The sequence below is a fragment of the Colossoma macropomum genome, unplaced genomic scaffold, assembly GCF_904425465.1.
Source record: "Colossoma macropomum unplaced genomic scaffold, Colossoma_macropomum, whole genome shotgun sequence".
Classification (NCBI taxonomy): domain Eukaryota; kingdom Metazoa; phylum Chordata; class Actinopteri; order Characiformes; family Serrasalmidae; genus Colossoma; species Colossoma macropomum.
The window spans coordinates 39,968,495-39,994,935 of NW_023494785.1; the positions used below are offsets into that span (position 1 = coordinate 39,968,495).

The 26,441-nt window shown below is 40.4% G+C and overlaps 1 protein-coding gene across 2 annotated transcripts; it reads right to left on the reverse strand.

Moving 5' to 3' along the window:
* Positions 1 to 1,365: 1,365 nt before the first annotated feature.
* Positions 1,366 to 26,425, reverse strand: LOC118824467 (PILR alpha associated neural protein). Of its 2 annotated transcripts, XM_036594642.1 has the most exons (6): positions 25,978 to 26,425; positions 24,195 to 24,311; positions 22,966 to 23,312; positions 19,706 to 19,784; positions 6,899 to 7,018; positions 1,366 to 3,361 (listed from the first exon to the last, which is right to left on the reverse strand). In XM_036594642.1, exons 2-6 carry the CDS (start codon positions 24,239 to 24,241, stop codon positions 3,340 to 3,342), a joined length of 615 nt encoding a protein of 204 aa, XP_036450535.1. In that variant the 5' UTR covers positions 24,242 to 24,311; positions 25,978 to 26,425; the 3' UTR covers positions 1,366 to 3,339. The 2 variants fall into 2 exon arrangements, with proteins under 2 accessions (XP_036450535.1, XP_036450542.1); XM_036594649.1 differs by lacking the exon at positions 25,978 to 26,425 and having other exon boundaries at positions 24,195 to 24,442.
* Between the last annotated feature and the right edge of the window lie 16 nt (positions 26,426 to 26,441).

Sequence of the window (26,441 nt, forward strand, 5' to 3'; positions counted from 1 at the left end):
TCTTCATTGTAATGAATGTTATTACAAGCTTCTTCTGGAATTTAGCAATAAATACAGGTAATGTTGGTCGTTTTCCTGGCCAAACGATATATAGGTCAGCCAACTGTTTAGCCCTTTTTGTGTTGAAGTAGTTAGAGATTTTTTTGTGCCCAGAAGAACAGATTGAAGAACACTTTGCTATTTGGAATCACAAAGATCGACAGGAATTTCTCCAAAAACAGACCAACCACAAAACCAAGAACTTAACAAGTGGTAACACCACTGTATTAAGATCTTCTGAGTTGCTTTTGGGAAGCTGCACTTGAGCTCTAATACATTCTGCCCTTACCCTCCATAATCTTTGCCTGGATCCTAACTGTACGTTCACATTAGGACATGAAAAGTTGCTAATGTTGCCCCGAGTTTGTCTCTGTGGGTATTTGAGGCCACTCTTGTCGCTTGTGGGCGGCAAACGTCTACTGTGTATGGCTGTTTTGTTTATACGGTACATAAGTTTCTCTTCTATGTCTCGCACGACAACAGGAAAACTACCAAAAACAAAGAGAGTAGGGGACCTTGGGCAATCGTGTCTTGGACTGGTCTAAGGCAGGGATGTCCAGTCTTATCTACAAATGGCCAGTGTGGACGCAGGTTTCATTCCAACAAAGGAGGAGCTCACATGATCAGTTGTTTGAAGACTGACCAGTTGATTAAACAAGTGGAATCAGGTGTGCTCCTGGTTGTGTGGAAAGAAAACCTGCAACCGCACTGACCCTTTGCGGAAAAGAATGGACACCCATGGTCTGAAAAATGAAATGGAATCAGTCATCTAGATTGTCGCTACACCATGTCGTACTTCATTTACATTGACAAAATTCCTATCCAGTTAGTCACTCGTTGCCGTGTTGCTTGTCGCTAAATTGCAGCTACACGCTGCCTTGGTTGCTTGTGCTTTGTCACCTGCTGATGTGAATGCAGGGTAACGTTTCAACCACGAGTCAAATTCCTATTCAAATATTGTATGTAAACCCCTTCGCCAGAAGAACTTCGGAATTTTTATCTACAAAAATTAGGCCCGTGCATCAGTATAAGGCCTCCATATGTCTTACAAAGCCTTCATTCTGCCAGCAAAATACTTCTTGCAAAGCTCCAGGATGGCTGAATATTCCATCAACGTCAAATTCCTCATCCTCTGCTTTCATCTCAGACATCATCCTGACAGTCGAGATACCATTTCATACTGTAGTCGTCTGCAATATGAAGTCATAATCACGACCCTGAACAGTATGTAGCTTTCAAGGGTACGTTTGCCGACGTGCATCCACGATTACAAAATCATGAAAAAAAAACAGCATTAGACTTGTGTAAAGTAATTACAGAAAGTGTTCCTAGCGTCAAGTTTATGGGGTTTCTGTAGTGGTAAACATCAGCACATTTGCTGTTGCCAAGGGTGACACAGCTATATAAAACAGAACAGTCTAGATACAGAACCTTAAGAAAAAAATAGGCTACATTTATCTCTGCCCAAGATGCAGTCATTCATCGAGCCTTAATAAATGCTACACAGTAGTGTTTAACAAACAGAACACACGAGCAACCACAGAAGGAACCGAACACTAATATCTCCGAGATTGTAAACTCATAGTGATGATTACGGTACAGCCGAGCAAGCAGGTAGTGTTCATTAAGCTTTTGTGAATGGCTGCAACGAGTACCTAAATGTAACGGAGAGGCGCAAATGCATCCGAAAAACATTTCAAAGTGGCAGGAGTGTAAAAATACATCAGACTGGAGGTGCTGCTTCCACTGCGCTCATTTAGAATCCATTATAATGAATTTATGATAATGCTCAATAAAGTTCTACAAAATAAAATACACAAAAATTGTGCACTGATTTTATTGTCTATAATCCTATAATCTATAACAATGTGTAAACAGTATCTCTAGTTACGTTTGTGTATTCATTGTGTTTTAAAAAAACGGATTCTGAACTGTACCAGAAGAATCAAATCCAAAATCGAATCAAATCATTGTGAAATCTGATATTTAATAAAGCAATTAATCCTATGCTAAATCGGACTGAATCAAACTGTGATGAAATCTGACAATTCAAAAAGCACTGAATCGATGGCTCAATCAAATTGAATCTAAACGAACCTTGGTGAAATCTGAAATTTCATGCAACACTGAATAGTTTGCTAAATTGAACTGAATCCAATTGTGGTGAACTCTAGGATTTCATAAAGCACTGAATCCTTTGTTAAATCAGATTGAATCGATTAGTGGTTGGCTAAATCAAACTGAACCTAATCGAATCGTGGTGAAATCTGAGATTTCAAAAAGCAATGACTCGTTTGTTAAATCTTTGGAGTTGAACTATCATGAAATCAGAGAACTCTATATCACTGAATAGTTTGCCAAATCGAACTGAATCCAATTGTGGTGAACTCTGAGATTTCATAAAGCACTGAATCATTTGCTAAATCAAATCAAATTGATTTGTGGTGAAATCTGAGATTCCATGAAGCACTGAATCAAATGATATTTCAAACTGAATCAAATTATGGTGAAATCTAAGATTTCAAAAAGCACTAAAGAATTTTTGCTAAATCTAATTCAACCGAATCGTGAAATCTAAGATCTCATGAAGCAGCGAATAGCTTGCTAAATTCAACTGAATCAAATTAGGATGAAATCTGAAATTTCATAAAGCACATAAAGAGTTTAATCGAATTGTGGTGAAATGTCAGTTTCCATGAAGTACTGAATGGTTTGCTAAATCGAATTGAATCTAATTGTGGTATAAAGCACTGAATCATTTATGAATCATTGAATCATTTGCCAAATCAAACTGAACTGAATAGTTGTGAAATGTGAGATTTCAAAAAACACTGAATCGTTTGCTAAATTGAACTGAATCGTGGTGAATTCTGAGACGCTATAAAGCACGGATTCATTTACTAAATCAAACAGAATCAAATTGTGAAACGTGAGATTTCATAAAGCACTGAATTGTTGGCTAAACTGAATTGAATCTGATTGTGGTGAAATCTGAGATTTTATGAAGCACTGAATCATTTGCTAAATCGAATTGTGAATCATTGTGAGGTCAGAGATTTACAGGCCTGGACCTCTGGGTTTAAATTACACGCTGTCCTTCCATCTCTGCATCTGTCCATGTGGCTGTCCATTGAGCAAACATGTACACGCCCTTATGTTCAGTCACACTCCTCCGTTCACCTCCTCTCGTGTCCGTCTGTGTGTGTGTGTTCACGTGTCTGCGAAATCGTTCACACATGCGGCCTTCGGTTTCCTCCATGCCTGGAGGAAATGGTCACAAAGCTCGGCGAGGTCAGCTCCTCAGAGGTTGACCACCGGAATCCTGCATACAGAGAACGACAGAAGAAGAGAAAATGGAAAAAAGACAGAGGAAAGCTGAGTTTATCCTGCGTGAGATTAACTTTAAAATCCCCCCGACTGGAGAAAGAGGGAGATTTCACACCGGCTCACTCTCTGTTTCTCCCTCTACAGCTTTCCTTCTCTCCTCTGTCCTTCTCTCTTCACTCATCCCTTCTTTCTTTCTTTCTTTCTTTCTTTCTCTCCTGTCTCTGTCCTCTCTTCGCTCACCACTTTCTTTCTTTCGTTCTTTCTTTCTCTCCTGTTTCTGTCCTCTCTTCGCTCACCACTTCTTTCTTTCTTTCTTTTTCTTTCTCTCCTGTCTGTCATTCTATCTTCTCTCATCACTCTTTCTTTCCTTCTTTCTTTCTCTCCTGTCTCTTTCCTTTTATCTTCTCTCTCACCACTTCTTTCGTTCTATCTCTCCTGTCTCTATCCTCTCTTCGCTCACCGCTTTCTTTCTTTCGTTCTTTCTTTCTCTCCTGTCTCTATCCTCTCTTCGCTCACCACTTCTTTCTTTTTCTTTCCTTCTTTCTTTCTCTCCTGTCATTCTATCTTTACTCATCACTCTTTCTTTCCTTCCTTCTTTCTCTCCTGTCTCTATCCTTCTATCTTCTCTCTCACCACTTCTTTCTTTCTTTTTCTTTCTTTCTTTCTCTCCTGTCTCTATCCTCTCTTTGCTCACCACTTCTTTCTTTCTTTCTTTCGTTCTTTCTTTCTCTCCTGTCTGTCATTCTATTTTCTCTCATCACTTTCTTTCTTTCCTTCTTTCTTTGTCTACTGTCTCTATCCTTCTATCTTCTCTCTCATCACTTTCTTTCTTTCTTTCTTTCCTGTCTCTGTCCTTTTCTCTTCTCTCTCACCACTTCTTTCTTTCTGTCGTGTCTATCCTCTCTTTGCCCACCACTTCTTTCTTTCTTTCTTTCTCTCCTGTCTGTATCCTCTCTTTGCTCACCACTTCTTTCTTACGTTCTTTCTTTCTTTCCTTTTCTTTCTTTCTCTCCTGTCTGTATCCTCTCTTTGCTCACCACTTCTTTCTTTCGTTCTTTCTTTCTTTCCTTTTCTTTCTTTCTCTCCTGTCTTCTCTCTCACCACTTTCTTTTTTCTTTTTCTTTCTTTCCTTTCTCTGTCCTCTCTTCTCTCACCACTTCTTTCTTTCTTTCTTTCTCTCTCTCTCTCTTTCTCAACTTCCCTTTCTTTCTCTGCTCTCTACGTCCCTCTCTCTCTCGTCTCTTTCTTGTGTCGCTCTCTCTCTTACACCATTTTTTAATGTCTCTATCTTTCTCTCTTTCACTTTCTTTTTCTGTCTCACCTTTTCTCTTCCTGTCTCACCTGTCTCTCTATTGATCTCTCACTCTATTTCTTTCTCTCCTGTCCATCTCTTTCATTTCCCTCTTCATTTTTTCTTTGCCAGCCTCTTTTTCTCATTTTTACTCTCTCTCATCTCTCCGTCCTCTCACTCTCTCCTGTGTCTCTCCATCCTCTCACTCTCTCCTGTCTCTCTCCGTCCTCTCACTCTCTTCTGTCTCTCTCCGTCCTCTCACTCTCTCCTGTGTCTCTCCATCCTCTCACTCTCTCCTGTCTCTCTCCGTCCTCTCACTCTCTCCTGTCTCTCTCCGTCCTCTCACTCTCTCCTGTCTCTCTTTCTCTCTCTCTCTCTCTCTCTCGTCAATTCAGTTCAGTTCAGTGTGATTCAGGCTTTATTGGTGTGACTGTATCTAATCCAGCAGCAGCAGCGAACAGAGAGGGAATGAATTGGTTGCTGAACATATTCAGAGACAGAGAAAGAGCCGAGGTAGAGTTAACAACAACAACAACAACAACAACGATAAATAACAATAATAATAATGACTCTCTCTCCGGTCTTTGTCTCTCTCTTCTTTCTTTCTCTCTCTTTCTTTCATCAATTCAGTTTGAGGTTCTTCACTGGGATGGCCAAAATACTACTGTATTGCCAAAGCTTCACAAAGAATATTGTTCTATAATATAATATATGATGTATAATATACTATCACAAAAAAATAAAATTGCAATATACAATTTTTTCTTTGTACTTTCTATTTTTCCCTCACTCTCTTTTCTCTCTCCTTTGTTCTGGCTCTCTCTTGCCCCTTTGTTTTTTTGTCTTCCTCTTTCTCTCATGTTAGCTTTTATTTTATTTCTTTCTTTCTTTCTCTTTTCTGTCTGGGCCCCCCCCCCCATTGTATCTTCTGTTGGTGCACCCCTCTCTCTTCTGGCTCCCTCTCTTTATCTCTCGCCCCCTTTTTTCTTTTTTTTTCTTTCTGTTTCTCTCGCTTCTGTGTTTCTTTCTCTCGTTTCACTCTCTCTACTGCCTCTGTCCCCCTCTTTCTCTCTCCTCTTTTCATTCTTATTTTGTTTGGTTTCTGCCCCTCTCATCTCTCTCTCTCTCTCTCTCTCACTTCTGTTTTCTCTCCCTTCTGCTCTCTCTCTCTCTCTCCTCTCCCTTTCGTTCTCTCTTTCTCTCTCCCTCTATTCTCATCTCTTTCTCTCTTCTTTTTTCTCTCCCTTTTGCTCTCTCTTTCTCCTCTCCCTTTCTCTCTCTCTCGCCCTCTACATTTCTCTCTATCTCTCTTCTCTTTTCTCTCTCTCTCGCCCTCTACATTTCTCTCTATCTCTCTTCTCTTTTCTCTCTCCTCTCACCCTCTCTCTTTCTGTCTTCTTCTACTCTCATCTTTCTCTCTTCTCTTTTCTCTATTTCTCTCTCTCGTTTCACTCTCTCTCCTGCCTCTGTCCTCTCTTTATCTCTTTCTCTCCCTCTCCTCTTTCTCCTGTTTCTGCCCCTCTGGTCTCTCTCTCCTCTCCCTTTCTCTCCTCTCTCTCTCTAATGTTAGCTTTTATTGTTTTCTTTCTTTTTCTGTTCTATGTAAACCCCTCCATTCTATCTTCTGTCTCTGCAACTCCCTCCCTTTCCTGTCTCGCTCCTGTTTTCCCTCTCTCTCCTATCTCCTCTCTCACTTTTATCTGTATCTCTCTCGTTTTACTCTCTCTCCTGCCTCTGTCCCCTCTCTATCTATTTTTCTCCCGCTCCCCTTTTCATTCTCTCTTTGTCCTGTTTCTGCCCCTTCTCTCTCTCTCTCTCTCTCTCTCTCTCTCTCAGCTCTCCTTTCTCTTCTCTTTTCTCCTTCTCTCTCTCTCTCTCTCTCTCAGCTCTCCTTTCTCTTCTCTTTTCTCCTTCTCTCTCTCTCTCTCTCTCTCTGCTGTTCAGTATGGGCAGCCAAATCTGCTGCCACTGAAAACAGAAATATGCGCATATTCATGTGCAGACATTCTAAATAAATAAATGCAAACCAATTTGAAAGCATAAACGATGCGTTTCGTTTCATTTTTAGTTCTTTTTTTCGCACGTATGCTTGTGTCCTCTGTAATGCACACACACTTCAGTCCACACACACACATATACAACAAATCAGCGCTGGCATCCACACACACACACACACACACACACACACACACACACACACACACACACACACACACACACGCACACGCACAGTCTCTGTACCTCTCTCTGTCAGGGAAGGAGGGGGTGCTGTGAAGTGTCTGCCTGCTGTCCTCCTGGGCCAGAGAGCGAGGGATGGCGAGCGAGAGAGGAGGAGGACGCTGAGAGAGAGAGCGGTCATAGCTGAAAGAGAGAGAGAGGGAGAGAAAGAGAGAGAGAGAGGGAGAGAGAGGGAGCCAGTGAGAGAAACAGAACATGGGAGATCATTGATGTACAGATCAAGAGAGAGAGAGAGAGAGAGAGAGAGAGAGAGAGAGAGATGGTAAAGCATAGGACCGGCCAAAAACCTCATCACAATATATTTTTAAATCAATATCTATTGATAACTAGATTTGCACTTCCTGAAGGAAACACAGAGCCTGCAAGGCAAGAAAATATTCAAAAGCAACAAAACAGCAAAGAAAGAAAGAAAGAAAAAAGATAGGAGGGTAGGGAGAAAAAGAAGAAATAAGAAAGAAAGGACAAATGAACAAAGACAGAAAGGAAGGATGGACCAAAGGAAGAAAAAGACAGAAAAGAAACAAAAAAAGGAAGGAAAGAAGAAAACAAAAGTAAGAATTAGAAAGAAAGTAAGAAGAAAAGAAATAAAGAACGAAGGCAGGAAGAAAAAAAAGAATGATCTGAATTCAAACTGAAAAACGAAAAAAGCAAAACAAAAGAACAGGAAAAGAAAGAATGGAAGAGAAACAAGAAAGAAAGAGAAAGAAAAAAGAGAAAAAGAAAGAAAAAGAGAGGAGAGGAAAAAGAAAAACAAGAACGAAAAAAGAGAGAAAGAGAAAGAAAGATAGAAGACGAGCTTATAAAGCCATACAAAGCCTGAAAGAGAGAGCAGCACTCAGCCAATCAGCTTCAAGCACATTATGACATCATCAGCTGTGGAAGATTCCACCCCACAAATGTATGGGAAAATAATTTTGATCTAAAATATGTAAAAAGTGTAAAAGTTATCTAAATAAAAAACAGCATGTCTCACTGAAATCATCTGTACGGTGTTTGAACGGAGTCTGTTAGGCAGCCCAAGCTGTATTAAGTGCATTAGGAGAAGAAAAAGAAGAAAAAGAAGAAAAGGAAGAAAAAAAGAATAATAGTGATAAAGACCTTGCAAGCACCGTAATCACTAGGTGCATTTCTAACTGCTGCTCAGTAGTATTTTAAAACCTGAAGAAAACAGTGTGATGTGGTGTAACATACAAAATCACTAGTCAGGATAGAAAATGAAGATTTTAGAATAAGACGACTGAGAAGAATAATAATATTTAATATTTATTTACTATTAATAATATTTATATATTTAATATGTATTTACAGATGTGCATGCCAGTGGCACAAACACCCCATACCATGACAGGCACTTTGAAAGTTGGACTCATTTCCACTTTGCGTCAGGCCATCTCAGATGAGCTTCAGCCCAGAGAAATCGGCAGCGTTTCTGGATGTTGTTGATATGCAGCTTAACTTGCAGCAACAAACTGTTTACTGACAAGGGTTTTCCGAAGTATCTCTGAGCCCAAGTGGTTCCTTTCATTACAAAAGCACGTCTGTTTTTAATGCAGTGCCGTCTGAGGGGTGGAAGGTCACCTGTTACCTATTCACCTGTTTACCTGTGGAAAGTTCCAAAACAGGTATTTATCATTCCACAAACTTCCCAGTCTTACATTGCCCCATCCCAACTTTTTTGGAATGTGTTGCAGGCATCAAATTTGAAATAAGTGTGAATTTTTATACAAATTAATAAAGGTGATAAGGAGGAAATATTGTCCCACTGGTTTGTGCAGGTGTGAGTGAACAGCTAGGGCTCTTTTACTTTATCTAGTGAATGACACTAAGCGCATATCGCCACCTAGTGTACCATAGTAACAACTCTTCAAAGTTTAAGTCTTTGCTGATAATAGACGACTGAAGTTGGGTCATTGTATAGTAAGGAACTCCAGGTCTAAGTGTTTTTTTTTCTCTATAGAAAAATAAATTATGTTTTTTTCCTTGTGATAAACTAAAACACTCTAAACTTCATATGTTTTGCAAAACTTACCTTTTTCCTATGAACATCACTATACCTTCTGAATTACGAGGTCTGTAAAGCGTCGAAATATGAATGTTGCTACATACAAGCCATCACTGTTACACACTGAACTGATATTAGACCTCACCAAAGGCAGCCTCACCAAAATACCCCCATGTAGAGCTGCAAAATATATCAAGCATGCTGATTACATGATTTTGGCAGCAGTAGCCTACAATTCGAGTTGACGGTGTTGGTATATAATAGTGTTTAAGTTTAATCGTAGACTTAGGCCCAATCCCATTTTTTTTTTTTACCCCTACCCCTTGTTTTTGAGTGTCATCTTGCCCCTTGGAACTGAGTTACAAGGGGTAGTGGTTGAAATCTCCCCTATGAAATGGGACCCTCAAATAAAAAGAGCATTACTTCATTAACAGCTACTAGCGCTGCTCTGTAGGCGACCCTGCCAGTCTGCAGTGACAGCAGAGGAGGGTAAAGTTCAGCTCCTCACTGCTGGGCTTTAGTTACATTTAGGGCATCATATGACTTCAAAGAGGGGGCAATTATTTATTATCGCCCACCCCTAATTCTACAGTGATATGAAGCTGAAGTCAGATATTCACCAGCTTCTTTTTCAGATTTTACTGTTCCACCTCAAATGGAGCAGCAGTTACATTCTGGCGCTTCAGGTGTCAGAACTGCTGGAGTATTTAAGGTGGAATGGGAAATTTAGCTAGCTAGCTACTGAGACGTTAGCACACTACTAGCGATTTTTTATGCTTGATATGAAGAAAAGGACCATAATACATTAAAACGACATTAAACTAAGAAAATGCAGTGGTTATCATAATTTATTAACAGAGAAAATTCTCACATTTGTGGGTTTCTTTGGTCTCTTGTTCAGCCATCTTGCCGGTTTTTCATTTTTTCTCACAACACTCTGTTTGGAGTGTCTGTGAAAAACCTCAGTTTGGAGGGCCATGTAACCCCAACACCTCACCCTACCCCTCTATCTCGACGAAAATCAGGACATCCTACCCCTAGACGTGAATGCACAAAACGGAGGGCTGAGGGATAAGTGGTCAGGGTGAGGGGTGAAATGGGACTGGGCCTTACTTTCATGCAACATCAATTCAATGTGCAGAGGTGTTAGCTTGCAGCTTTTTGTATTTGTATTTAGACCGCTAAACAGCCTCATAATTCACAGGGTCCAGCAACAGTTGTGGGAAATGTTTATAGAACAAAATGGGTCAAATTTGGAACATTTTTTAAAAACAGGACATGACGGTTTTCAAAAATGCCATTCATTTTTCTCATAGAGAAAAACAGCTTAGACCTGGACTTCCTTATATGGGCATAACATCAACCACACCAGAAATAGACGGCATAATCATTTTATTACTTCAAACCCTATCAACAACGAAAAAATGTTTTCAATAATTATCGCTGTCTTTTTCTTGCCCAGCGTACACATTTTCAGTGTCACCGAGTGCAGGTTAATGCGCTCCGTGTCTTCAGCCAAAAACACTATCATTAGGTAGAAACAGAGAGAGAGGAAGAAAGAGGCAGACGCTGGGGCTAATTGTGGGGTTTACATTTGTCAAATTACAGTCAGCAGTCATTATATGAGATGGACTGAGAGCCACAGGTACACACACACAAACACACTCACCAAGCCGTGCTCATGCAATATTCATGCTACACACACACACACACTCGCACTCAGAGTGAGGAGCTAGATCAGGTTCTGCTCGGAGTGAGAAGCAATAAACAGCGGAGGGTTGTTAGGAGAGCAGAAGGCTGGCGCAGAGAGAATGCATAATGTAGAGAGAGAGAGAGAGAGAGAGAGAGAGAGAGAGAGAGAGTCAGAGAGACTGAGAGAGAGAGGAAGAGAGCATGTATGTATGTGCGTTCGTTTGATCAGCATGTCAGCAGAGGCACAACAAATCGGTAGTGACTCAGTTTAATTCCACAATAAGGGATGCTGCTTGATCTGCGTAAGTAGTTTAAATCTCTCATGAATGTTCACGTACCTAAACTGACCGAAACTACTCGGCCACTTAATCCTCTGGGCAATGGAATCAGACTGTGCTAAAGCGACGGTTTGGGCGAAAATCAAATTTACATAGGCCTCTTTTCCACTGAGCACGGAGAGTAACCGTTCCACACGGAAACGGTCCGGCACGTAAAGCTTACAAACCGTTCTCGGCAGTTTCCTCGAAACGGTTAACTAACTGCGCTCAGGAAGGCAGAACCACTCGATGAGATGATGCAATGACGTCACTATTGGCTGATTGGTTCTGTGTTTATGGTGGTGTTGTGCCGCCGCATCCCGAGTTATTTCAAAACCGAAATCGCTAAAATAGATGAAAGTAGGTTCGATCATTTCCAAAAAGGTTGGGACAGAAGGTGAAAAGGCAAATAAAAACCAAAAGCAGTGATTTCTAAACTGTCTTTTACAGGTATTTAATTTTTGTAACTGTACGCTAATTTTAAATTTAAAGCCTGCAACACATTTCAAAAAAAGTTGGGGCAGGGGCAATGCAAGACTTCTGTAAATTTTGTGAATGTAAGTTTGTGGAATGTTTAAAAAACACCTGTTTTGGAACATCCCACTAGTGAACAGGTAACAGGTGATACCATCATGATTGGGTGTAAGCATTCACGAAAGGATCAGTCACCACAGTTTAAGAACAACGTTTCTTGTTACACTTGCCAGGAATTTAGAGATTTCACCATCTACTACCCATCGCATTATTGAAAGATTCAGAGAATCCCTGTGAGTAAAGGGCAAGGCTGAAAACCAGTGTTAACCTTTGATCCCTCAGATGGCAGTGCATTAAAAACCAACATGTTTCTGTAAAGAATATAACCACATGGGCTTGGGAATACCTCGGAAAACTCTTTTCAGCAAACACAGTCCAAAGCTGCATCTACAAATGCAAGTTAAGACTCTACTATGCAAAGCAGAAGCCATAAATCAACGACATCCAGAAACTCCGCCGACTTCTCTGGGCTAAAGCTCTCCTGAGATAGACTAAAAGTGGAAACGTGTGCTGTGGTCTGACGAGTCCACCTTTCAAAATGTGTTCTCCAGGCCAACTTGGAAAAAGACCATCCTAACTGTTACCAGCATAAAGTTACAAAGCCAGCGTTTGTCAAATTTTGGAGCAACATATATTACCATCTAGACATTGTTGTGTGAAGTGTTATATAAAGCAAGAATAGGAAAGAATTCCACTTTCACAACTGTCCTCAGTTCCCAAATTATTACTGATCACTGTGAAAAGGAAAGGTGATGTAACACAGCGGTAAACATGCTATTGTCCCAACTTATTTGGAACAAGTTACAGGCATCAAATTTAGAGTAAGAATATATATATATATATATACACATAAAAGATGCTGTCTGTTTCTGTAACTGAAGCTACAAATTTAGATGATCATCTTGGGTGATCTGATCAGAAGTGGACGGTGTTAAGCACAGTCCAGTGCATCTCGGAAACACATCGTAACCCGATCACTCAAACCACTTTCAGAGAGGGTCAGGATGAAAGGATGTAACAATAGAACTTATAATCGAATTGCATCGTAGCATAGCATTACTGTATCACTGTATCGTGACTAGCATGCTAGCTTGTGGCTAGTTTGTGAGCTTGTAGCATTTTATACAGTGCTGTGAAAAAGTATTTGCCCCCACCTGTTTTCCTTATTTTTCCTCAATTTGTAAAACTAATAATACCAGAACCCAGTTTTAAAATGATCATTTCACTTATTGTAGGAAAAACGTTTTGCAACATCATCATGAAAAAGTAACTGCCCCACTAAATAACTGGCTGTGCCACCTTTAAGTGCAACAACTGCAACCAAATGCTTCTTATAACTGGAGATCAGTCTTTCACACTGCTGTGAAGGAATTTTGCCCTGCTGTTCTATCCAGAATTGCTTTAATTCAGCCGCACTGGAGGACCTGTGAGCAAGAACTGCTTGTTTAAGGTCCTGTCATTCCTTCTCAATGGGGTTCAGGTCAGGCCATTTCAAAACCTCAATTTTCTTTCTTTTGAGCCATTCAGAGGCAGACTCGCTCTTGTTTATTGTCTTTCTGCATAACTCAATTACCCCTGAGCATCAGATCACAGACTGATGACCCAACGTTGTCCTGCAGCATTTTCTGGTAGAGAGCAGAATTCATGGTTCTGTCAATAATGGCAAATCCCCCCTGGAGCAGCAAAGCACCCCCACACCACCACCACCATGTTTTTCTGTTAGTATAATATTCTTACTGTCAAGTGCTGTGATTGTTGGCTTTACACCAGACAAAACAGGACCACTGTCTTCCAAAATGTACCATGTTCGATGCATCAGTCCACAGAACACTATTCCAAAAGGCTTAGGGTGTTTTTTTTTTTTTGACAAATAAGAGAAAAGACTTTATATTCCTATTAGTTAGCAGTGATTTTTTGTTTTGGAATTCTTCCATGGACACCATTTTTGCCCAGTCTCTTTCTAAGGGTGGAATCATAAACTCTGATCTGATCTGAGGTGAGTGAGGCCTGCAGAGCCTTAGATGTTCATCTGGTTTCTTTTGTGAATTCCTGGATGAGTCGTCTCAGAGCTCTTGGGGGAATTTTGGTAGGCTGGCCACTTCTGGAAAGATTCACTTCAAGTTTCCTCCATTTGGAGATAATGGCTCTCACTGTGGTTTTCTGGAGTCTGAAATTTCAATAACTTTTCCTCCGGCATTTCTTTTGATCGCAACATAGTGTGCTGCTTGTGGAGACCTTTTAGCCTACTTCGCACTGCTGAAAAGGTTCTATCTAAGTGATATTCACATTCAACAGGGCTGGCAGTAATCAAGCCTGGGTGTGTCTCATTTTATTGAGCCCTTGCAACAAAAAACTGTATGCGATGTTTTTTAACAATTAAAAATAAGTAAAAATCTTATGAGCATGGTTACGTCATTGTTTGATGCCCTGTATTTAAAATAAAGAGGTCACTCAAATTGAGCCCAATTATTAACTAAATTTGGACTAAGGGGGCTACTTTTTCACCCAGAGCCAGTTGGTGCTGGATAATGTTTTCACTTGAGTAAAATAAATCACTTAATCGCTTAACTAAACTGTACGTTTTGTTTGCTGAGGTTATCTTTGTCTTATATTGAATTTAGTTTTAAGACCTGAAACAATAAAGTGCAACAAATGTGCAAAATATAAAAGAAACCAGGAGGGGGCAAATACTTTTTCACAACACCGCAAGTTGCCTCAGCAACAAGGATTTGCTGGACATTTTTGTTCGACGACAAATGCAGTGAGAGACTGATGTAATAAAACCTGGTGGTTCCCCTCCTCCAGTCAAAATCTGATTATAAGTGGTCCTTGGAGACCAATCAGATTCGCTTGAGGTGCATATTAAGACCAGGTGCGAACAGGGCCCATGTCCTAAAAGACTATGGGTCATTCCATACCAACTCACCTACCCCTCCCAGTTCTTGTAATGGACTTTCTTGAACAAAAAAATCATGTGAAAACTTTTATTAAATTCATAGGGCCTTGTAAAATCCTATAACTCTACTCGAAGTACTTCTATAGTTATGAATTTTTAAAATTTTTACCCGAACGAAGAATCTTTCATTTTCAAAAATTAATATCTCCACTTGTTGTCACTTTCTTGCAACCAGATTTTGATTTTGTGTAGTATTATTACAGTTCTACCACATCTTGAAGTTATTTAGTCCTGCATAAAAAATTGAGGGCCACAGATCTTGATTAATACAGCTTAAGTGCTAAAAACCCACATTTTTATGATATTTCGACTGTATATTTTCCCAGGAAGAGTTCTTTGAATTTGCTTGAAAGTTTTTTTTTATGCAGAGTGTTAAAAAGCCTTGCTGGTATATGAAAAAAATTACAGATGTTATATTAGTCCTTCATCGTTTAATAATTTATTGAAAATAGCTCATTTTACTGACTGTAATAATACATTCAGTGGTTTTATTTCAGAGGTAGATATTTGTACTATGTTCACTTTCTATCTCTGTGTGATACCTATTGCACCTGTGTTTCATTGGGTTCAGGAAATTTGCATGTTACAGCTTGGAATGGCTTGATTTGTTGCATACCGAATGATACCATCTTGCTCCGAGTGTGGGCACAATTTTAGTTATACACAGGAAAACGTGGAATTCCTAGTGCTATTGATACGGGACTTAATATAGCAGTCAGACCTCTCACTGTCAGATGCAAGTGCTCATACCTAACAGCATAGCCTAAATATAACACAACAGGGTGCACTATGACCATTACACTGGTACTTAACAATACTGACAACAACAACAACAAAGATCCCTTTGTGAGCATTTTACAGGGGTTGTCAAGCGGGCACCTTCCTTTATCGGCGTCTAGTGGAATTAAGCCCACAACACCTCCAGGAGGCTCAACAATGGTGTGTGGCGCCCCAGACCCACCCCTCTCCATGCTCACGATGGATTAGGACACATGTCAATATCAGAGACAATAACAGATACACCTCAAGCATTACTGAGAGACGTCCCCACAACAAGCATGTTTGAATGCCAGTCCATCTGGGATCTTCAGCTATACTTAGGCCTACTTGCTGGTGTCTCTCATTATGCCATCTTCAGCCATTTTTATATCCCACAGATTTAGGTGGCTTAACAGATTACTTGGAGGCATGTGAATTAACTTGCATTACATGAAGAAGCCTGTTGTTGCAAGATGTTTTGGAAGTTGGTATGATGTTCTGGACCTTGGGATACCTAGAGACTGCATCGACATGGCATGGGTATAGCTAAGGAGGCCATAGGTAAAGCCACCTAAATCTACGGGTATAAGAACGGCTGAAGATGGCATACTTAGAGACACCAGCAAATAGGCCTAAGTATGTCTGAAGAACCCAGATGGACTGGCATTGAACCATGCCTTTTGAGGGGACGTCTTTCAGCAATGCTTGGGCGTATCTTGAGGTGTATCTGTTGTTGTCTCTGATATCGACATGTGTTCTAATCCGTCGTGAGCATGGAGGCGGGTGGGTCTGAGATGCCAGACACCACTGTTGAGCCTTCCGGAGGTGTTGTGGGCTTAATTCCACGAGACACTGATGAAGGAATGTGCCCACTTGTGAAAAGCTCACGAAGGCATCTTTTTTTGTTGTCGTTGTTAGATATGCTAGGTTGTTGGGCATGAGTACTTGCATCTGGCAGTGAGGTTTGGCTGCTGTGCGAAATCCCGTACCAACAGCACAAGGAATGTTACATCTTTTCCTGTGTATAAAACTAAAACCATCCACAAAAATGCATCAAGATGATATCATCTAGTGTGCAACAAATCAAGCCAATACATCGCACATTTCATGAACCCAGTGAAACACAGCATCAACAGGTATCACACAGAGACAGAAAACCTTGAAGTCAACATAGTGCAAATATTCACCTATGAAATAAAACCACCGAATGTAATATTACTGCCTGTGAAAAGTATGACAAATTAGCTATTTTCAATCAATTATTAAATGATGAAGGACTAATACAACATCTGTTTTTTTTTTATGTATCAGCGATAAATTTCAACACCTTCCCATAAAAAAAAGTTTCAAGCAAATTCAAATTATCCTTTGGCGGGAAAATACACAGTCAAAATATCTTAAAAACTGGGTTTTCAGCAACGAAGCTATGTTTAGCAAGATCTGCGGCACTCACTTTTTATGCCAGACCAAATAACTTGTAGATTTGACAGAACTATATTAATACTGCACAGACTCAAAATCTGGTTGCATGAAAGTGAAAACTAGTGCAGATATTAATTTTTGAAAATTAAAGTTTCTTCATTCAGAAAGAAAATATTTTTTAAATTACTGTGAAACATTCAGCAACAAATATTTACATGAATACATGTTGCAGATTTCCTTAGGTAGTAGTGGTCAGGTAGTTCAGTATAAATATCAACCCAATCCAGCAAAAAATAAGCAACTGTCGAGGCTTAGAGTGCACATACACAGAACCGCAAAAATGATGAAAAGGGCCAAACTTCAAAACTTCATAACTAAAAAAGTATTCGGAGTACAGATATTAGATTTTGCAGGGTCCCATAAATTTAATAGATGTTTTCACATGTTTTTTTTTTTTTAAAGAAAATCCATGACATGACCTGGGAGGGCTAGGTGGGTTGGTATGGAATGACCCCTATATGCAGCTATAGTTACACGTATCACAAATCAAATATTAGAAGTCATACAAGATCAGCAAGAAGATCTTACATCTAAAAAAGTGTAATTGTTGATAATAACAAACTTCATATTGAGATACTGTTCTCATATCATTCAATGGCCTAGCCTCAAAAGACTTCTGGGACCAGAGAAGACTCTTCTCAGACTGATAGGCTCAAGTTACGCTGGGGACATGTCCCCACCACTTTTTTAAAGTGTCGTCTGTTGAAAATCGTTCATGTAATAGCTGGTGGCAGACAGCAGTCCAAACACTTTCTAAATACATCTCGGCCATGTGGAAAAGTGTCTTTAGTCATTAATCAAATTGACATGTGATGTACTGGCGGCTATGCAGTTCACTGACAATAAATAAAGCAGAGTGCTGTTGTTGAGTGCTGCGATAATGGAGACAGGAGCTAATCATTAAGTTTATTTCTGAGCAGAGGAGAGCAGTGGGTGAGTGCTACCTGATAACAGGTTATTGAGACAAATTTTCCAGCGTAGTGACGGATAATATCTTATTTCACCATCTTATATATGGAGTTTGCGAGAGCTGTTAGTCTAGATAGGTATGTTACAAGCAAACGTTACAACGATGAGCTTCATGTGCCTGTCTTTTCTCGCAATATTACCCAAATCATTTTTGTACGCTGAGTAATATTTGGGATTGTCCATCATATCCTATTTATATAACCACAGATATACGTTGTTAGGTAAACATAAATCAGGGTCTCTGAGCTAGCTGAGCATTTTCTTTCAATGCTTGGTGGGGGTGGTGGGGGTGGGAGTGGTAGGTGAAAGACTTGCTGGTGTACTGTAATGTCTGTACTGTAGACTGTACTGTAGATAATGTCTGCACTGTAGACTGTAGCTGCATTCCAAAGCCTAGGCTGTATTTCTCGGCCGCTACGTCATAGAAGGCCGTTCCAAAGTGAAGGACGCTTTGTATACAGCCTAGAAATGCAGCCTACATTCTGAGTGATTTCGAGGACGCAACTGTATCGTTCGAGGCCTTCAGTTACCCACAGTTCTCTGTGCACAAACGACGCAAAGGAAAAAAAAACAGCATCACGAAAATGTCGGAAAACTGCGAAATGCAAGCTGTTCACGTCCTTGAATTCATCTTCATTACCTTATAAAGCGTAAAATGACTCATTAATTAAAGAATTCGTCCATATATTGTTGTTTAATCAGAAGTATTTGTATATATGTAGTTTATCGTACTACGTAAGCTTCTTGACATCTTAGCTACCACAGCAATAAACACAATGCAACGGGCTCCATTTCTCACCAGTTCCCTCACAAGTTTCGCGCCGCTATTGCAAGATGCAGGACCTTTTTGGTGACGTCACCACGCAGCCTCGTTAGGACTGTTTCATTTGTGTGACCAACAGGCTACTAAGGAGTCTTCATAGGACAGTCCTACCGAGGACCCGCCCTACTTCGGCCGCAGCCTAGGCTTTACCCCTTACAGGCGGGTAAAAGTAATATTGGAAAATTAATGGACAATTATGGAAAATGAAAAGAAAACAATATTTTTTCTTTTAAATGATGTGATGATTTGTGCACAATATAGAGACATGACATGGACTAACGAGGTAAAAAAGGTCAACTTTAACTGTAGCCTTGTTGTGCAGGTCCCCTGGTGGTCATTCCACCTGCAGAATGGAAATCAACCCAGTGATTTTTCATTAACGTAACCAAATTCAATATTTTCCATAGTAACTTTTAGTTCTGAGTAAAACTTATCAGCTTAACTAGGACACTGTTTTATCCCTGTGTCTGAAATGTTGTTGAGCTGCTCGTGAGCAACAAGGGGTGAAAAAGGAGGGGTGGCAACCCCCTGCTGTGAAAACAACCCATAACCCTCACTAAGATGGTCAAAACCTTGGCTTTCTTGATACCAAATTGCAAGTAAACATTTTTTTTTTTAATGTTGGCTTGGCTTCCGGTTTGGTGAATCATGCATATTTCCATCCACATTCCTGAAGAAAAAATGCAGAGCACAGCTAAGAGACCTCCAAAACAGGTGGACATTTCATTTTATGGCTACTGTAAAAAAGGTTAATCAACGCTATACAATGTCAAACAATGCTAACTAGCAATCGTGGAACTTTTAGGGCAATCCCATTGGTTTATTTAGCTAAATTTCCCTGTTTTTTCTTTCCAGGTCCTTATCCTTATCACCAATAGTTTTTCCAAAAATAAAAGTTACACCCATGCCATTGCATCCTCATTCCAATCATACTGGATAATCTGGACCTGTACGTTGATTCGGATTAAAGCTCCACAATAAAAAACACAGCCAAGGCTTCCACACAGAGCTAGAACATCTAATGTTGGCGCTCCTGACAACCTCACAGAGCTGTGAAACTCCCTCTGTAATGCTTCCACTGAGAGATAACTGCAGGAAAATCTGGCGTGCGAACGCTGGCATTATCAAACTGAGTGTACACACACAAACATGCACACACACACACGCACACACACACACACACACACACACACACACACACACACACACATAAAGGCAGTGTGTGGAGACGTGCGACGGTGCAGTGAGGACAGATTAAGTGCTGAAGCCGCCTCACCAGAGTTTGGCTGAGATGATGACCGCCGAGAGAATCAGCAAAGACGAGATAGTCACGGTCACATAGAACTGGGGATCCACTACAGAAAGAAAAAGGAAGAAAAAGAGAAAGAAAGAGAGAGAGAGAGAGATAGAGAGAGAGAGAGAGAGAGAGAGAGAGAGAGAGGGGATAAAAACGGATTGGGAAATAAATAAAGGTGACAGGGAAATGAAGAGAAAAGACACAAAGCACAAAGGATCAGAAAGGCAGTCCCAGCTAAGAGAAATGGAAGTACTGAGTGAACACAATACGGAGAGCAGTCGGAGGATAAAAAGGAGCTGAGAACTGTGGGAGAGATAAAAGTAGCTACAGTGTCATAAGCAGCTGGAATGACTGAACTGAATCTTTCCTTTTAAAGAAATACCTCGGCCAGACATGCTAATGTGGCTAACTACGAAAGCAAACTAGTAGCCAGCTAATAAAGCTAATTAGTAAACATTCCCTTTCACTGAGACTGTTAGCAGCTTTCGACTGAACTACTAACTACAGCGTTAACATGAGTGACAGCTCTTCCTGTAAGAGTGAACAAAGACAAGATATGATCACACAGAACTGAGGATTCACTACAGAAAGAAAGGAAGGAAGGAAGGAAGGAAAGATAGAAAGAAAGAAAAGGAAGGAAAGAAGGAAGGAAAGAAAGAAAGATGGAAGGAAGGAAGGAAGGAAAGAAAGAAAGAAAGATGGAAGGAAAGAAAGAATGAAAGAAAGAAAGATGGAAGGAAGGAAGGAAGGAAGGAAAGGAGAAAGAAAGAAAGAAAGAAAGAAAGACGGAAGGAAGGAAGGAAAGAAAGAAAGATGGAAGGAAGGAAGGAAGGAAGGAAGGAAAGGAGAAAGAAAGAAAGAAAGACGGAAGGAAGGAAGGAAAGAAAGAAAGATGGAAGGAAGGAAGGAAGGAAAGAAAGATGAAAGAAAGAAAGAAAGAAAGAAAGACGGAAGGAGGGAGAGAAAGACAGAAAGAAAGACAGAAAGAAGCAGGGAAAGAAAGAAATAAAGATGGAAGGAAGGAAGGAAGGAAAGGAAAGGAGAAAGAAAGAAAGAAAGATAGAAGGAAGGAAAGATGGAGGGAAGGAAGGAAGGAAGGAAAGAAAGAAAGAAAGAAAGACGGAAGGAAGGAAAGAAAGACAGAAAGAGGCAGGGAAAGAAAGAAATAAAGATGGAAGGAAGGAAGGAAGGAAAGGAAAGGAAAGGAGAAAGAAAGAAAGAAAGATGGAAGGAAGGAAAGATGGAGGGAAGGAAGGAAGGAAGGAAGGAAAGAAAGAAAGAAAGAAAGAAAGAAAGAAAGAAAAAGAAAGAAAGAAAGAAAGATGAAAGGAAGGAAGGAAAGGAGAAAGAAAGAAAGACGGAAGGAAGGAAAGACAGAAAGAAGCAGGGAAAGAAAGAAATAAAGATGGAAGGAAGGAAGGAAGGAAGGAGGGAAGGAAAGGAAAAAGAATGAAGGAAGGAATGAAAGAAAGAAAGAATAAGGAAGGAAGGAGGGAAGGATAAAAGAAGTAAAAAGATAAATAAAGGGACAGATAAACTGAATAAACGGTTGAAAGGAGCTGAGAACTGATGAAGAGATAAAAGCAGCTACAGCGTCATGAGCAGCTGACAAAACTGAACCTTTCCTCTTACAGGACTAGCCTGATTAGCTTGGACACGCTAATGTGGCTAACTATGAATACAAAATGAGTAGCCAGTTTTCACGGCTCCATTTCCACAAAGCTAATTAACGAACATTTCCTTTTACAATTTTTCACATTTTCAACTGAACTACTAATTACAACATTAACATGAGTGGCAGCTCTTACTGAAAGAATCAGCAAAGACAAGATATGATCACTTACAACTGGGGATTCACTACAGAAAGAAAGAAAGAGGGAATAAAATGGTGGAAATAAATAAAGGGGACAGAAAAATGAAGAAAATGGTGTTAAATGAACACACGGCTGAAAAAAAACGAGTTTGAAGACATAAAACTAGCTTCCTTTTAAAAGAATAGCTTGACTAAACATGCTAATGTGGCTAACTAAGCATACAAACAAGTAGACAGTTAGCATGACTCCATCTCCGTAAAGCTAATTAATAGACATTTAATTTCACTTAGCTCACTGTTAGCAACACAACTTTTGTTTGTTAGCGTTTTTGACTGAACTGATAACTTAAAAAGCTAATGTGGCTTAGCGAAGACGAGCTATGGTCACATAGATTTACTAGGAATAAAGGAATAAAAAAAACCGTGGCACAGCAAATGACTGAACTGAATCCCTCCTCTTGCTTGAAGGAATAGTTCGACTAAACATGCTAACGTGGCCAACAATGAATACAAACTATAGAAAGAAAGAAAGAAAGAAAAAACTAATTGGGAAGTAAATAAATATGCTAATGTGGCTAACAATGAATACAAACTATAGAAAGAAAGAAAGAAAAAAAGAAAGAAAGAAAGAAAACTAATTGGGAAGTAAATAAATATGCTAATGTGGCTAACAATGAATACAAACTATAGAAAGAAAGAAAGAAAGAAAAAACTAATTGGGAAGTAAATAAATATGCTAATGTGGCTAACAATGAATACAAACTATAGAAAGAAAGAAAGAAAGAAAGAACAAACTAATTGGGTAGTAAATAAACATGCTAATGTGGCTAGTAAAACAGTAGGCAGTTAGCGTGATTCAATTGACACAGCAATAGTTAGTGGACACTCAATTTCACTTGTTGTTAGCAACATTTTGCCTGAGTGCTTTAATGAGAGAAATGAAAGCTGTGAATGAGAGAATTAGCAAAGGCGAGACAGTTATGGTCACACTAAACTGGGGATCCACTGCAGAAAGAAAGAGAGGGAATGAGAAACGGATTGGGAAATAAATAAAAGTGACAGAAAAATGGGGCGAGAAGCCGAATGAATCAGCTGAGAGAACGGGAGTGATGAATGGACACGCTGTTGGGAGGAGTTGAGAATTGATGAAGAGATAAAGAACAGCTTGACCGAAAACAGGCCAGTGAGGCCAACGATGAATGCAAATAGCCAGTTAGCATGACTGAATCCCCATAAAGCTCATCTGTTTAGGTTCTCTTTCGCTTATGGTCATCAACGTTAGTGTTTCTGACTGAACTGCTGACGAACTACTAGAACAATCAAAGATCTTGTCAAGCAAGACTCATGAAGGTAGGATGAGTGAGATAGGAGCATTATGGGTAATGGAGTCCTTTAGAAAGCTAGACCTTTGCTCCAGGTGCCCCACCTTCTTCAGTGTCTTTCTCCTCCGCCTCTTCTTCTGGCTCCTCTCCCGAGTCTCTAGCTTCGATGGACAGCAGCTGCTGGGTTTGGTTGGCCGGCGTGTTCCAGTGGTGAGGCCACGCCTCGGGTGTGGCAGCCTTGGCCCCCTCAGTTTCCTGGCTGGACAGGAGGTGATGCGTCTCGTCCTCCAGCGGCTGTGTTGGGCCCCAGTCCACTGCCCAGAGCGGAGTGGGCGTGGCCTGAGCAGTGACGGACAGTTGCATGTGGCCCGCCTCCTCTTGGCAGGAGGCGGGGTGAGTAACAACGACAACCAGCAGGAGGCACCAGAGAGGGGTCGGTCCAGAGATGGAGCTAAGAGGGAACGGAAGGAGGGATGGATGGATGGATGGATGCAAAGAGGAAAGAAAGGAAGGAAATAAAAAAGGATGGAGGAAAAGAAAGAAAGAAACAAAGAAAGAAAGAAAGGACAAAAATAAGCGAAGAAAGGAAGGTAGAAAAGAAAGAAGAAAGGATGGAAGAAATAAGTGAAGGAAAGATTGGAAAAAGGAAGGAAAAGAGGAAGGATGGAAGGAAAAGAGGAAGGAAAGGAAGGAAGGAAGGAGGGAAGGAAGGACAGAAGAAAGGGAAAAGGAGGATGAGAAGAAAGAAAGGAATAATGGACAAAAATAAGGAAGAAAGGAAGGAAAAAGAAGACAAAAAGGAAGGAAGACAATGAAGAAAGAATTGAGATGACAAAAATAAGAAGGGAAACAAAAAGGAAGATGAGTAAGGAAGGAAGGAAGAGAGGAAGGAAAGGACAGAAGGAAGGGAAAACGAGGATAAGAAGAAAGATAGGAATAAGGAAGGAATAGGAAGGAAAATAAAGAAGGTAAGAAAAGTAAGAATGAAAGCAAGAATGAGGAGAAAATGAAGGAAGTAAGGCAAAAGAGCAGGAAGAGGATGAAGAAAGGACAAAGGAAGAAAAAAGGGAAGAAGGGAAGGATAAATAAGGAACAGAAGGAAGGGAGGATGAATCGAGGGTGAAAGAGTGAAAGAGTGATCTGGTTAGACGGGAACAGTGAAGCTGTTGGTACTCAGTGCAGAGAAAAGACAGCGAGCAGAAATTGCAGTTAATGGTCTATAATTCATGACAGCCATTTACAGTCAGAGGTGAAAGATCACGTAATAAGTTATATAAATAAGAGTTATGAGTGTGAGCGCCTGTGTTAAACACTACTTCTCTCTTTTCCTTACCATCGCTCCATCGCTCCGCTCTTTTCACTGGCTCCCGGCTCCTCCATTCATTTCATATGAGGGGGGAGGGGGGGGGCTCAGTCCTGACACTTTTACTGAAGGACCATAAACAGATGGCTGGAGTGGAGAAAGATGGAGCAGCGCACACACACACACACACACACACACACACACACACACACACACTTTACAGTCATACAGTGAACATAAATATCAACTCACTTCCACTGTAACATAGGATGTCGCTGCTGTCGGAACAAAACCTCCTATCTCCAAAATGGTAACTTCACAGGAAAAGGAAAAAACATACTTTACTTTTAATGTAAGTCAATGGAACCAGAATTTTTTCCAAGTCATTCTGGGCCGTTTCTTTTGGCCCATTCATCATGAAATTTCTACACAATGTAAAGGACAACAGGCATTTTCAAATTTTGTCGAAACCTGAAAAACGACAAAAATCTATTGAGGTTTTGTCCCAACAGCAGCGATATGCAGTATATATGTAGCTATTTATATATATCTACACATAGCTATATCTGTCTATATATATACATATATATATATATATACGTATATACGTACACACACACACACGTCAGACACCATCATTTATGTAATTTCCTGTGAAGCAGGTCATTACTAATAGAAATAATAAGCATTTTCCCGCATCAGGAGGAAGCTGAAAACATTCAGCACTGTACAAAGACAAACAAGTATCTCCAAAATCGTAAGTTTACAGGAGAGGGCAAAAACCTTCTTTATTTTCTATGTACGTTAATGCAAAGCCATTTTATTCCAAGCAATTTTGTAGCATTTCTGTTCGTCCATTTATCATAAAATTTCCCCAAACTGAGAAGGACAGCGGCCGCGCTCAAATGATGCAGAAAAGTCAAAATCAGATTTTTTTCTTTGGACTGCGATGGTATATTTCACAGAAACCTCCTCAACTACTAAGCATATCATTATTTTCCAGTATTTAGTCCCTTATTATAGCTTCCATTCTTTTTGCGAGACTTGCTTGCAGAGAAATCTGCAGGGGTGTCTTTCCACTCCTCCAAAGTTCAGTCTTAGAAGCTGGTTGCACTTTCTGCCTCGTCCTCTCCAAGTAATCCCACATTTGATGTTGAGGTCTGGACTCTGGGGTGGTCAGTCCACTGCTCCGAGAACACCAGCAGCTTCTTTGCTCGATGTGTCTGTTTCCTTTTCTCGGTTATGACTTCTTCACAGCTACACATCCTTTCAGACCAACAGCACTGAGTCGTCTTCTCACAGTGGAAGGATGGATGTGGATGTTTTCAGATCTGAAGCAGCTTGATTTTCTCCTCTCTCTCGAAGCTTTAAGCGCTGCTTATCTGATGGGGACAGTTTTGGTGGTCTACCAGATCTTACAGGTGGTTGTTAGGAATCCTGTTTTCTTTGCAACAGTTTTGGAAACTCATGCACTTATTTCCCTTTGACTTTCCCCTTCCTAATACAAACGTAATACCTTCTAACTAATCTTAGAAACATCTGCTGAAAAAACGAACTTATATACAACCACTGTTGACTGGAAATTCAATAAACAAAGCGTTTTGCACTCACACATATACCATATGCTCAGCCCCCCCAATCTAACAGAGGCACCCACACACACCTGTGGACACATCCAGCGCGCATTAATCCAGCTCCCGACGCGGGCAATAACTCCAGCCACTGCCTAAAGCTATCAACATCACTACACACGAAATAAAGCGAAAGACCCACACGCATGCATCTGAAGACCGCTATCGGTCCCCATGCCTACCTCTCCGCCGCTGATGGAGGGAGTGGAAGAGAGACGGAGAGAGCCCGAGTGTGTCAGAGTGGGAAAAAGCATTGGTTGCCGTAGCGACAGAGACATGGAGAAACTGAGCGAGCGGAGAGTGCGTGCGAGAGAGCGAGAGAGCGTGAGTGAGCGAGCAAGAGAGAGAGAGAGAGAGAGAGTGTGTAACCAATATGGGGGGGGGTGTTCCTGTAGAAGAGAGATTTAAATGCTAATTATGCTTTTTAACTGGTTCAATTAAACAGAACAGAGGAAACGGATTTTGAAGACAGAAATAGCGGGGAGAAATGACTTCGTAATATTCCGGCCTGAACAGGATGAACGAGGAGAGGAGGAGAAAGAAAAGTACTGGGAAAAAGGACAGACGTGGCAAATGGAACAGGGAGAAAAATAAATAAATAAATAACTAAATAAAAATCAATACGCATTAATTTGAGTGTTGGACA

Excerpts from the sequence above, each read along its gene's own strand:
- LOC118824467 (XM_036594642.1), bottom strand. The coding sequence starts at position 24,241 with ATGGAGGAGCCGGGAGCCAGTGAAAAGAGCGGAGCGATGGAGCGATG. Across the intron at positions 23,313-24,194 it reads AGCGGAGCGATGGAGCGATG|CTCCATCTCTGGACCGACCC; the intron begins GTAAGGAAAAGA and ends GTTCCCTCTTAG. Across the intron at positions 7,019-19,705 it reads ATCATCTCAGCCAAACTCTG|CTATGACCGCTCTCTCTCTC; the intron begins GTGAGGCGGCTT and ends TCTCTCTTTCAG.